Source organism: Carassius auratus, chromosome 31, assembly GCF_003368295.1.
Source record: "Carassius auratus strain Wakin chromosome 31, ASM336829v1, whole genome shotgun sequence".
NCBI lineage: Eukaryota > Metazoa > Chordata > Actinopteri > Cypriniformes > Cyprinidae > Carassius > Carassius auratus.
In genome coordinates, this window is record NC_039273.1 from 8,005,263 (window position 1) to 8,018,888 (window position 13,626).

A 13,626-nucleotide genomic window follows, 5' to 3' on the forward strand; every position below is an offset into this window, starting at 1 on the left:
TAATTATAATGGATACAATCTCAATATTTTCTTTAGAGCACTATATGTATTGGCAGTCATACATTTGTATTTTGGGACTGATGTCTGAGCAGTATTTTACCAGATACTATATTTACAAAAGAGTGGATAACAACCGAACAATTTTCACAATTAAATATAATTTTTAGCAGTACATTAGGAGTTCATTAAAACTATACAGTTAAAAGTACATTTCCAGAACAATTTCCAATCCTCCTTTCTGATGTTTTTGGCTTACATCTTATGTTTCATCAAACGAAACAAGCATCTGCAGAAAATATGGCCCATTTAAAAATTAGTTTAAGCCTGCAGCAACATTACATAATCATCAGGCTGCATCCTGTTTCAGTCGAGCTGGTAGTTCATCTAGGCTCTGTAGTCTATGCTGTGGGGGAACATTAAGGTGCCTGTTACAGTTTTGTCTGTCAAGCAGGTAACCTTGAATACCCAATGAGCGTGAGGTCAGGTAGTCATTCACATAATGGTCCCCAACATAAACTACACTGGAGGCTGGAACACCACACCGCACGAGCGCCTGGGTAAAAATGCCAGGGTCTGGTTTAGCAACCCCAGCTTCTTCTGAGGTCAGGAGAAATGAGAAGTGAGTGAGAAGGCCACATCCCCGAAGGATCCCTTCCAAACGCTTGTCAAAGTTGGAAACAACGCCTTGCTTGAGTCCCAAAGCGGTGCAGAACATCAGAGTTCTATTAGAATCAGGAAACACCTGATGGTGATACAATAAAATTAATTTCAGTTACTTGAGCATAACCGTATGTACTTCCCTATGTTCAAGTTATTTCAGCTTTTCATTTTAGAGGATAATCAATAACTGGCAATGGAGATTTATAATGAACGAGCGCCCCCTACAGGAGGATCTGTTAATTAGTAATAACAACAGCCGAAAATGCTAAGTTTGACGAATATCTTTTTAATTTTAATGGCTAAATACCTGAAAAGTAAAATACCCCTTACCTCCCAGTTTTCTGGTCCACTAAAGTTATGATAGAGTTTGTTGGCTAGACTATCCAGTAAAGCAGGGTCATCTACCCCACACTGGGCAAAAGTGTCCCTCACTAGTCCAGTCCACCACTCCTGGCTGTTCATGCCCTGAGCTCTGCCATAGTTGGGAAATAGGCTAGATAGCTGCCTGTAGGCCTGTCTGAAAGCAGTTTCTACCTGTGCAGCGGGCAGTTTTAGTCCTGCTCGCTCTGCTTCGCTGCAGTACTGCTCTCCAACCGAGCGACGGACCTTTAACACTGTGTCCTTCACATCCCATAATACCCAACGCACCGGCCCCCGCATCACCAATACGACTAAAAACCTACAAGCCTTATGCTCTGATAATACAAAATGCACACATAACCTACAAATGGCAACGTAGTGTTAGAAAGAGAGGTAACAGAGGGTAAACGTTCAGGTTACTGGATGATTACTAGTAGTTTTCCTCTAGGGGCGCCTGTCGGCTCAAAAAGCAGAATCCCACATTCGACCACGTTTAACTAAATTAATTTTTGGAGTAAGTTAATATTTTTAAAATATATTTGATTATTGAAAAGATTCTGAACTAAATCTCAAATTCGCAAAATAAATCTTAAATCTCAAAAGCCTCACCCAGAATACAAGAACACTGTGGTGTTCTTGTATCCTGAGCAGCGATGAGAAAAGCAACTAGTAGCACGTGAGGATGTGCTGCTTCATCAGAGTCTGAACAATCATTCACAGCCGAGCAAAGATATTTTGAAAATGCAATAACCGTTGTATTGAAAATTTATTTTAAAGAGATACAATTATTATAAACAAGACTAATCATGCATGACTAACTAGAGACAATTAATGGACACGTTGGTTTCACGTTGACAACAGAACCCATTTACTTCTAGTAGCCTTTCTACCAACTATTTCTATCAGACCGCCATGTTGAAATCGAAAGCGAGGCTCCGCGATGTCATATCACCCAGGCCTAACATAGTAGTAATGCTTAAAACACATTTAATTAGCTAGGTGATAAAAAACAACAACAACAACCGATTAACTATCAAAACTGATTGGCTAACACTTTTCAGTGTTTTTATTATTTCATGTTAACTGAAGGCAAATCTGAATGATGCACAATTATAACTTGGATGGACAAGTATACAGTTGACCAGGACATCCTCATCTAATCTTATTACTGAAAAGTCACTCACCCAAATGCTGGATGGAGCTGTGCAGCTGCAGCTCACGTGATGAATGTTGGGAGGAGGGGTGTGCATGAACTAGTTGAAGAAACTTCTTATTAAAATAGGGGTCCTTTGTCAGTAGAGCACAGTCCACATCTGGACGAGTGAACCACAGAGTGAAAATTATAAGACAATGACAAAAATGTAGTTAAAGCTGCGGTAGGTAACTTTTGACGCTCTAGCGGTTAATAAACAGAACTGCTTGCGTCTTGCGGAAGAACATCGTAGCCGGAACTACTTCTCTCTGTTTATGTCTATGAAGAATCACAAAGGTACTGGGTTACTCCGCCGCGGTACCCCCGAAGCAATCTAAAATAGTCCGAATATAAACACTTATTATAGGTGCACCCTAGTGATTCAGGACAAGCTAAAAACACGGTTTGGAAAATGGATTCATGGTGTACTCGCTTATTATATACATTTTTCTACATTTTGAACACAAACAAATTACGGACCGCAGCTCTGATTGGTTGTTTCTTACTGGGAGCGGATGAACTTCTGCAAATGGCAATAGGACCACTGGGAGGAGCCAGAGGAGCTTGATTTTTCACAGATTATTTGTCTCATATTCTACTGTCAGGACATAATGACAGGTTTAACAAATATGTAAAAAATATATTTTTACAAAAGTTACCTACTGCAGCTTTAATGTGTCTGATGGCACTCTCGATGTGCATGTTCAAAGAAGGAAGTCTCTGTCTGTTCAATTAATCATGGTCATGCAGAGCCTCTCACTCATTGTCACAGATGTCTCTCTGTCCAAAACCATCTCAGAAGGAGAGCTTGAGAGTTCATCTTGAGAGTCTATTACCCAAATGTTTTCATGTAGTCTGACTGTATGAAATGTAATATGTAGAATAATATTATTATAGCGACTCACATAATTAAGGCTTTCTGGTTGGCACCCTGGATCATTGCAAGAACTCTTTGCTATATTTATATTATATATATATATATAATAGTTATGAAAGTATAACTAAGATTATTTGTATAATTTTCATGACAAATTAGTATTACAGATGCATCATCGCCCTCTACTGGACGAGATCCTTCAACACCAAGCAGTCAAGTAAACGCTTATTTAGTCTACCGCAAACCCAATTCCTGCTATGCATCACATTGTTGTCTCCCTATTATAAATGTCTTAATAAACGGGATTCAGCGGCTATTAACAAACGGGAAATTGTCACAAGGTTTAAAATGAAAAAAACTTTTGTTACAAACATACAGGAGCGGTTACTTTGGCGAAAAAAGACAGCACAAACATTAAAATTGTTTTAGCAATGGATTTTTATGATAGTAATGTGACATTTTGTGTTATTAGTTGGATGGATTTGATCTCTTGTTAAATTACAGAAATATCAACATTTCAAAACATTGTTAATCAATAGGCTATTTTAACATACCTAAATTGTGCTAACATTATTAAGTAAATTGTTTTTTAACTATCAGACATTGACATTGAAGTACAAAAATGTGTTTTTCCAGCAGTTTTGCATGTTTTTTTCGCCTACCTAATTCAAATTCAAAATCCTGTTGGATTAAAATAATTTTGTGAATTCTATCAAAAGTAAATTGCTAATATAATATAAAATCCAGTCTTATATTTCCTGGAGGTTTTTGTTTTTAATTGATAAATAAACAAATAAATAAATACGTAAGGCATCTGGATTTGATGTATTGTTTGAAATGTTTGAATTGTTCACTGCAGACAAAATGCAGTTGTAGTAAAACTGTTTAAGCAGGTTAAGCAAAGTAAATGTTGAACAAATAAAGTAAGCCTGATCTTGACTGTGTCAGGAATGTGGTCTATTTAAAAAGTCTTCTCCATTATTAAAAACAAAAGCTATGGGAATAAAATTAAGATTTGACCTCCACTTTTGCTATAATTGTTTATTGTAACACATAGTTGACCTGTCAAAAAGAACCCTTTACATATAATGTAGGCTATATCACAAGCCAAAAGATGAATTCATCTAACTGTAATTGCAAAAATATTAGGAAAGCAGAACATATATACAAAATGTGTATATAACACTACTGAATACTACTGAATATTACTGAAAAACTACCTAACTTACGATCGATAAGAAGTAATTAGGAGTTAATTGAGGGAAAACTCCATTCCCTAATCCATAGCGTTACTAAAAGAATAATAGTTTTTCCTTGTCATTTAAAGTATCTAGTCTACATAATCCGTTAAAAGGTAAATTTTGCCAAAAATTCCTCATATAGGAGAAAAAGGAATTCCAGACTGCAGGTTCAGTGAAGGATCCATAATTATCAATGTAGTTTAATCAGATTTCATAACATTGTGAAAGGTTTCGTCCATCAGCAATATTCTTCTACAAATGGTAAAAGGGTGCTTTTCTTGTCTGTGTAAATTTGGGTAGTGCTCTACACTGTTAACCCAAGGACTTTAACACAACAGAGTCAAAAAGAGATTAGTTATTAAGTAACAATGAGGTTAGCGCATGCTTTCAATTTTATTCAGATAAGTAGTTTTTTTTATCAGTTCCCACAGTTCCAGTCAAATTCTTAAAAAAAAAAAAACTTCCAATAAATGATTCAAATTGTGATACTGATACATAAAAATAAGAGAGGATATTTGGTCCAATGAAAATGTGTGTTTGTGAGTATGTGTACTTAACTGTGTGTGTGAAAGAGGAAAAGTTAGTGAGAGTGTTATGTGTGTGTGTAATGAGCTGATGATATACTGGGGAAGTGGGAGTATAACTTCAGTTCCCAAAGGCCCCGGCTGGAGTAAAGGTGTGGAGGTATCAGCATTGCACACATACCTGTCTTCAATACGCGGGCACGTATATGTTCAAAGAGAAAGTTCATCTGGACAGGTAAAGGAGAGGGAATAAGGTAAGACATTTGCTTTCTCTCTAAATTGTTACTGTTATGTGTCTCTATCTGCCAAGCAGCTTTAAAACAACTAAGATTAATTGAAGATCTCGGTTAATAATTGATTCTCTTAAACTTGTACACCTGTAGACATGAATGAGCATGTGAAGTGTAAACAAAGCTATGACAAATGAATGTGTCTGAAACAGGATTTGACTATTTAACTTTGGCATGCATGAAATGAACTTCACATATTTGTGGATCAGCCTTGTACCTGTAGTGCATATTTGTTTTGTTTCAGGACAGATTGCAGATATGGGGATTCAGGTGAAAGCTTTAGTGCTGGGTGCTGCAATGGCAGCCGTAGCTTGTACAACCATCATCGCTTTGATTCTCTCGCTTGCAAATCATCAGACTTTGGATCAATCCTCAACAAAGGTGCAAAGATGTCAGTTACAGTTGTAAAAGGCAATCATACAGGAGATACCTATCAGAAAATGTTCTTTTTTCTGCTTGCACTGCCTGTTGTTTATTAAAAACAGATCATCTTAACAGGTGTCAATATTTGCTTTATCGGATATTATAATAAATATATATTGGTGTCGGATAACTGTTCTACAACTGTGACTCTGCTCATTCTACAATGTGATATCGTTGAGACATTTAAAAAATAAGTTATTTTTTTATGTTAAACTTTTTAACGGTCACAGTTTGAGCTATAAAGGATTTAAAGAAAAAAAAAGTATTCATGTCCACTTTTGTAGAGGGCAATCACCCACAGGAAAGTGGAGGGTGAAAGAAGGGAAATGGGAACAGGACATTTAAACCTGTATCCGTGAAAACATAACTCTTGTATATAACTCTATTGTCACATTAGTGATAATATTTTGACTACACACAATACAGTATGTGTCTATTTGTTTCTAAAACAAGTGTTTATTGTTAAGATATTCATGAATTGAGTTTATTTTTAATAATTTAAAATAAAACCCTTGACACTTTACAACTAACTTTACACATTAACATCTCAAGTGGAAATGCATTCGTATTGAAATTAACATGAACCTAAATTAATAAATTCTGTAGGACTTAACAGTTAGGTTCCATTTGTTAACATTAGTTAACTATAGTAACTATAGTTGTTGAGATGATCTAAAAATGAAAAATAGTTTTAAAGCATTTGTTAATCTCATTTAATGAATTTCAACACTGACTAATGAAATCAAAAGCTGGTCACACTTTAACTAACTAGTAACTATGACGTTTAACTAATTAAACTCCTAATTTGTTGCTTATTAATAAATAGTAAGGTAGTTGTTAAGTTCAGGATTGGGGTAGGAGTAAGGAATCCAAAATATGGTCATGCAGAATAAGGCATTAATAAGTACTTTGTAAGTACTAATAAATGGCCAATATGCTAGTAATATCCATGCTAATAGTAACTTGTTAATAGTGAGAACTGGTTACCCAAAAGTTGTATTTCTTAATAATAATTGATTGCCCTGAGCTAACGTGAACAATAAACCTTTGTATTTTTATTAACTATTTAAGATTAATAAATACTATAACAAATATATTGTTTGTTGTTAGTTTATGTATTAATTTAGGTTTAGGTTAATGATATTATTGCAAAGTATTGCTTATGGTTTAACTAAGGTTAACAAATGGAACCCTGTTGTAAAGTGTTACCAACATTTTCCTTCTCGATGGAGAAAGTGTGAACAACCTAGCTAGCTAACCTAGCTAGTTTTTATTGTTGAGAGTTTTATTCAACTTTAATATCAGACTGAAAAGAAGAGCAAAAATAAACTTTTAGATATCAGTCTGCATATGTGATGGAGGCATCTTTAGTAAAACAGCTCCATATTTAACGAAGCACATACCAAAGCATCGCAACCTGCTTTCCGGAATACAGAAGATGGAAAGCATCTATTTCACACATCATTTACGCAGTCTGTCTCACAAAAACAAACCAATCTATGGTTAAGAAAACAAACAAACTTAAAACAACAAGAAAAAATACATAATTTCAGACCACAAGTACGCCGAACAACCAAATAAGTTCTTTACAATTCCTCAACACAAACTATTTTTATGAATCCTGTGGTCTAACTTGAATGTGATAGTTACTGTCAAATGTTTTCCCTCAGGATGTGTGTGTGTTTCGCTCAGGAAAGTAAGCACACCCAGTAAATCAAGTTTTGTCCAAATTTATGGAACTCTTTGTCTGACTTCCTCAGTATGGGATTGTGTTTGATGCCGGCTCAACTCACACGGCACTCTTCCTGTACCACTGGGTGGGGAACAAAGAGAATAACACTGGAATAGTCTCTCAGAAACAGAGCTGTGATGTGGATGGTGAGTACAGTGCTGGAAACTTGTCCAGCTCCTTGTTCCCTAACATTATAACACTTTGCGGTGATTTAATTATGTCTTATAAGGTGACAAAGATGAATCGAATGCATTTAGTCAATATTACTTCATTCACTGAATAGAAAACAAACTAAACCGTTTCAACAGGTCCATCACAAAACTTCACGTGGCCTAAATGGCTGGGATGCCGGTCCCTATGAGTAGGCTATACTATGTGTACTTAAGTTTTATTTGTCAAATGATTTTTATCGTTTTTAGGTGATGGTATATCCAGCTATGTACATAACCCTCTGGCAGCTGGAGAAAGTCTTAAGAAATGCTTGGATGAGGCCAAGGCAGAAATACCAGAAAGAGAGTGGAAAACTACACCTGTGTACCTTGGTGCCACTGCTGGCATGCGGCTTCTTAGGTGACTGTACTTAACAATAATTGACAGAAGTGTCATATAAATGATATGGATTACACTGATCTTTACATTGGTTTCACAGCTTACAGGACCAAAGTTTAGCAGACAGCATTCTCGAAGAAGTCACCAAAACAATCCAAAGCTATCCATTTGATTTTCGAGGGGCCAGAATACTCTCTGGCATGGAGGAGGGGGCTTTTGGTTGGATCACCATCAACTATCTCATGGAGAGTTTTATCAAGGTGAATAATGGCTTTCCAACACTGAAGAAATTAGGACTGAGTGGCTATTAATGCAGAGTTCTTCAAACTTAAGGGTCAGCCCATTTCTTTTACAATGATCCAATGAACATTGTAAAAACCAAACAATGCAGCATCAATCATTTTAAACTAAAGTTATTACTTTGTTATCATGTCAGATATCTTTATTTGTCATTCTTCCTAAAGGCCACTGAACACATGTACAGTTTTTCATGTTGTTTTGACAACACAGACTCAGTTAATTTAATCAATCAACAGTATAAATTATACTTAATCACTATTAATCATTTCTCTTTTGTTAGAACATCATGTACCTCAATACTGCTAATGTTTTTTTTTTTTTTTTTGCAGCATTCATTTGAGGGCCATTGGATCCACCCAAAAGCAGGAAAGATCCTTGGAGCTCTTGATCTCGGTGGCTCATCAACACAGATCTCATTCACCCCAAAAGACCCAGTGAAAAACAAAGATTCAGCTTTTAATATCCAGCTCTATGGGCACAAATATGAGTTGTACACACACAGCTACTTGTGCTTTGGCAAGGACCAGGCTTTGAGGAAGCTTCAGGTCTACCTTCACAAGGTTGGTGTTTAATTCTATTCATTATCTCCGAGTAGGTTTTTACTATTCTAGTTTGAGCAAAAACACATTTACTGTATGTAGTTTTGGAAAGAAAGTATTTACCAATAAAAATATGGTCATAATTGAATGTCTGATATGGGGTTTGCTTCATTTAGACTTCTGGATCCTCACCTGTTATCAGTCACCCATGCTACCATGTTGGATTTGACCTCAATCTTACTTTGAATGACCTTTACAACTCCCCCTGTGTGGTCAAACCAAACAGTTTTAACAGCACAGCTACAGTCCAGTTTTTAGGAACGGGTAACTCATCGCTCTGTCTTTCTCTAATGGAGAACATTGTTAACCTGACCGACTGTGCATTTTCACCAGACTGTGGCTTCAATGGTGCCTATCAACCTCCAGTCAATGGCGAATTCTTTGTAAGTGTTTCTTTCCTTATCAAATCATCATCACTAATTACTAGTAGCATGATATTAAAGTTATGTGATTTAATGTTAGGAAGGAAATGAAATATATATATGTTCCTGTAGCTCAATTGGTAGAGCACTGCGCTATCAATTGCAAGGTTGGGGGTTCGATTCTAGCCGAACAAGCCTAATGATTCAATGAACCATTCATAAAGAACCATTTACTTCACTCCTAAATGAATCAGCCATTTGAACGAACCAAATGAATAAATAAATGACTCTTGATATAAATGATATTTATATCAAAATGATCCTCTGCTATAATTTTTGGATTCTTCTTCTACATCTCAGGCTTTTTCTGCATTCTTCTACACCTTTGACTTCCTTGGACTTGTCCCAAAAGCTCCACTGACCCAGGTTCTTTCCACTATTGAGACCCACTGCAACAAAAACTGGACCTCTGTGAGTTCACAGACATTAATTGCAGTACTATATTTTATAGTAAAATGCCTGGAAAATTTAGAAGTGAACGTGAATCACATTACGAGTCCATTTGATGATGCTGGTGTTATCTTTTGTAATACTGATTCTTAAATTCATTTTTATGACCATTATTTCTTTCTGCAGCTGAAGGCTGGAAATCCAAAGACTACTCCAAAATATCTGAAAGATTATTGTGCTTCTGCTCATTATATTATGACTATTCTCTTGAAAGGATACAAGTTCAATAACACATGGGATCAAATCTCTTTTAAGAAACAGGTAAGGTTTCATCAGCTTATATTATTAGCATTCCTTTACCGAAATGAACCGGTTCAGTAATAAAAATTTACAGGTCAGGTTTGAATTTACAGGTATACATACAGGTCAATATCCTCCTCATTAATATAGCAGACTAAATATGGATATTCAGTGATTCATAAATCATTTAGAGACTAGAATTTAATTTCAGATTATTTGCATTGCTCAAAAGCACAGTGGAAGTATCTTAAACTGACATCATGCCATGTTCTCAGCCTGACAGTATATATCAGATGACGGTCAGCGTGATTTTGCAGAGTAAGACATTTTCCTGGATCAACATCTTTTGATGATCCTGGATCAATATTATTGTCCAAAAATATAAACTTGATCCAATCCCTACCCCTAAACCTGACCCTACCAATATTTTATTCCTAAAATCAGTGGGAAATATTTTAAATATTTAAGATAGCTTATTAAAAAGGGTGTAGAAGCACCTAACCCTGATTTTAAGCCTAAAACAGATATTTTTTTAAAAGTTATATCTCAATTCTGATTGGTTGATTGGAATGTTGTACTTGGTGAACATGTTCACCATCAGATGACCTCTGCTCCAGACTTCTGGGAATCTCCCTGTAAATGGGCTTACTTTCCCCATCAGTGTGATTTGTACTCATATAAGATTGTATGATGGTTACAGGTGGCAGATACAGATGTTGGTTGGACATTGGGCTACATGCTGAACCTGACCAACATGATTCCTTCTGAACGGTCCAGAGCAGTGACAGGAGTGCCGCACAGTCAGTGGGCAGCTCAGATTGTCTTCATTGTATTTTCCCTCATTCTCATTCTTTTTATAGCCATTCTCTTTGTTTGTGACCTAAACCATTGAGTTGTGTGTCATGAATGTGTGTGTATGCATTAGTATTTATTGCTTAAATTTCAGACAACAGATACAAAGATCGACAAACTTCTCTTTTGACTACTGTTTCTGATGTGATTTGAGACGTTTGTTTTTTTTCAACAAAGACCTCACAAATAGTGAAATAATCTATGCATTTTGACATTGTGATGACAAAATGAGATGACAGGTGCTTTGTTTTTCTAACATTCTATACCATTTCTAGCTAAATGTAGCTTTTTGTTTTTTAAAGTAGTGTCTTGTTTTGAAGGCTTACTAGTCTGTCAATGATTTAGTATGTACTAACGTATAATTCTCAAAACAGTGATTTTTCATCATTCATAAACTCTAAATCGTAAGAGTATAGATTTTTTATTTGCTTGTATTCATTTTTACTTACACTCAGCACTTGCAGTAGGAATTAAAGCACTTAACAGACATTAAATAAATGTATGATTATATTATAATTATGTGTGAAATCATTATTGTACTTTGTACATATTTATAAAATACAGAAATGACATTCTCCTTAAGCAACAAAATATAAGCAGCGTACTTTTTTTTTTGCCTTTTCTTTTTACAAATTGTTTACACATTACCCACAATTTTTTTTTTTTTATGTAAAGTATGCTATACTGAGTAATACTGCATTTAATTGATAAAAACAGTAATATTGTGAAATATTATTACTTTTTATGGGTTTTATTTATTCCTCTGACAGGAAAGCTGATAATTTATGAATGTAAAATTTTCCAGGATTCTTAAATAAATAGATCAATAAAAAAAAAATCACCATTTATTTTAATATTATATTTATTTTATATTTCTCCCTGAATTGATATATTCTTTACTGTCACTTTTGATCAATTTAATGAATAATTGCTGAATAACAGTATTAATTTCTACAAAAAGTATCTACCCAACCCAAACTTTTGAAAGGTCATGCGTGTTGTGTGTGTGGGAGTGTGTTTTCAACAGCAACCGGATTTCTTCTGTGATGGTTCTCTTCTCAATGTTGCGTGTCTCTCCTTCTGTGACTTGCGCTCCATTAACAACCTAGTAGCAACAAGATCTTTATCCTTATGCATGGACAGAAAACACACGTTGAACAAGTAATAATTGGTGTGATGGGTTTTGTCAGTTTCGAGTCTTACTCTGCTAGAGTTGTCATGGATTCTGACACATTCGCCCCAGTTGCAGCACTGCACTCCATGAAATTTATGTTGTATTCCTAATGAAGAGAAAATACAACCAGACTTTGAGTAGAAATATACTCAGGCAAAACAATTGGACAGTACTTTTTTTTGGGTCACGATGATCTCTTACTCTGGCCAGATCTGCTCCTTCTTGAATCTGGACTGCACGCTCTCCAGAATCATTCTTGTTTCCAAGCAACATCATGATGACATCATCAGGAGCCCTTTCCTGCGTAACATTGTCATAATACAATTTAGAGAAGGGGATGTTTCAATATATTTTTAGTAAAATATAAGGAACATGAAGGAATGAAAACATTAGATACCTGAGCTCGAGAGATCCAATCTCGTACAGAAATAAAACTGTTTGAACATGTGATTGCATACATGAGCAGAAGCCCATCAGCTCTGTGGAACACTTGTGTGGTGATGCTGTGAAACCTTATAAAGATTTTTGGGGTTAAATTACACACAGACAACTTTTTTCATCATGTGTTAATTTATTCTGAGTTCTTACCTCTCTTGACCCGCTGTGTCCCATATCTGCAGTTTAACAGTTCTGTCAGGCAGAGCAACAGTCTGTATACAGGTGTCAACACCTGGGTGCAAAACATAAAATATGTAACATAAAATAACTTAAAAAAAAAAAAATATATATATATATATATATATTTATATATTTTATATATTTATACATTTGGAACTGATCATTATCATTAGGCTGCATTTTTTCTTCTTAGAAATAATTTATTTCTATATAGTGTACCATGGCACCTTATACAATACCATTGTAAATTTAAGGTCGGTAAGATGTTTTAAAGAATTTAACACCTTTATTCGGAAAGGATGCATTAATTTAACCAAAATTAACAGTAAATACATGAAAAAGATCCTGAAAAAATGTATCCACAAAAATATTGAGCAGCGCAACTGTTTTGAACATTGATAATAATCAGGAATGTTTATTAAGAATCAAATCAGCAGTATTTGAAAATCTAATAATATTTTACAATAGTATTGTTTTTACTGTATTTTTGATCAAATAAACTGTATGAGCATAAAATACTTTTTTAAAAACTTTTTCAAAATCTTGAATGGGAATGTGAATAATTGCTTCAGTAAACAAGAATGCCTGCTCTCCACCGCAAAGCACCCACCAATAGTGGAGCGGTAATCCTCAGTGAACTGCCCTTCATGGAAGCGTCTGATGAAGGAAGTCTTCCCCACACTGCAGTTTCCCACCATGACAACGTTAAACTGAACTTCTTCAGCATCTGAAACTATATGACAGAGTTTGTGTGTAGATGAGTATCAGATATTAAACTTTAAGAAATAATTACATGACAATGTTTTATCACTGTACTCACTACTGTTGTTTAAATTTACAGTCTGCTTAGCTCCAGTGCTTCTATCAGGTTTAATGATTTGGCCCAAAGAAACGGGACCAGCACCAGTGGCTTTTGGAGCAGCTTCTTCATTTCTGGAGCAGGAAAAATTAAATTAAATAAAGATATATTATATATACAGATAAAGAATTATTATATAGCTCTGTGTCATACTTGGCTTCCATGTTCCTCTGCTCAGAGACTGGATGGGTAATCGGTTGATTCTCTGGTTGTAAGGTGAGGCATGGATCACAAACCTTAGCAATACAGGTATTTGTTAGTGTT

General features: G+C 35.3%; 3 protein-coding genes across 4 annotated transcripts in view; 1 reads left to right on the forward strand and 2 right to left on the reverse strand.

Moving 5' to 3' along the window:
* Positions 1 to 138: 138 nt before the first annotated feature.
* Positions 139 to 1,472, reverse strand: LOC113050425 (haloacid dehalogenase-like hydrolase domain-containing protein 3). The gene is made up of 2 exons (XM_026213364.1): positions 991 to 1,472; positions 139 to 742 (listed from the first exon to the last, which is right to left on the reverse strand). The coding sequence occupies exons 1-2, from the start codon at positions 1,318 to 1,320 to the stop codon at positions 347 to 349; spliced, it is 726 nt and encodes a 241-aa protein (XP_026069149.1). The 5' UTR covers positions 1,321 to 1,472; the 3' UTR covers positions 139 to 346.
* Positions 1,473 to 4,922: 3,450 nt separating this feature from the next.
* Positions 4,923 to 11,541, forward strand: LOC113050429 (ectonucleoside triphosphate diphosphohydrolase 8-like). 2 transcript variants are annotated; one of them, XM_026213369.1, is made up of 10 exons: positions 4,923 to 5,108; positions 5,394 to 5,525; positions 7,328 to 7,445; positions 7,719 to 7,869; positions 7,949 to 8,108; positions 8,478 to 8,708; positions 8,864 to 9,130; positions 9,470 to 9,580; positions 9,746 to 9,880; positions 10,560 to 11,541. In XM_026213369.1, the coding sequence occupies exons 2-10, from the start codon at positions 5,403 to 5,405 to the stop codon at positions 10,749 to 10,751; spliced, it is 1,488 nt and encodes a 495-aa protein (XP_026069154.1). In that variant the 5' UTR covers positions 4,923 to 5,108; positions 5,394 to 5,402; the 3' UTR covers positions 10,752 to 11,541. The 2 variants fall into 2 exon arrangements, with proteins under 2 accessions (XP_026069154.1, XP_026069153.1); XM_026213368.1 differs by having other exon boundaries at positions 4,924 to 5,108; positions 5,389 to 5,525.
* The window catches only part of rab44 (RAB44, member RAS oncogene family), a 31,607-nt gene continuing 29,097 nt past the window's right edge, over positions 11,117 to 13,626 (reverse strand). The window contains exons 3-10 of the mRNA XM_026213367.1: positions 13,516 to 13,598; positions 13,324 to 13,436; positions 13,114 to 13,236; positions 12,474 to 12,555; positions 12,283 to 12,397; positions 12,087 to 12,185; positions 11,915 to 11,991; positions 11,117 to 11,816 (exon numbers count right to left, since the gene is read on the reverse strand). Of these exons, the coding sequence (XP_026069152.1) occupies positions 11,732 to 11,816; positions 11,915 to 11,991; positions 12,087 to 12,185; positions 12,283 to 12,397; positions 12,474 to 12,555; positions 13,114 to 13,236; positions 13,324 to 13,436; positions 13,516 to 13,598 (777 nt within the window). The 3' untranslated portion in view covers positions 11,117 to 11,731. The remainder of the gene's footprint in view (positions 11,817 to 11,914; positions 11,992 to 12,086; positions 12,186 to 12,282; positions 12,398 to 12,473; positions 12,556 to 13,113; positions 13,237 to 13,323; positions 13,437 to 13,515; positions 13,599 to 13,626) is intronic.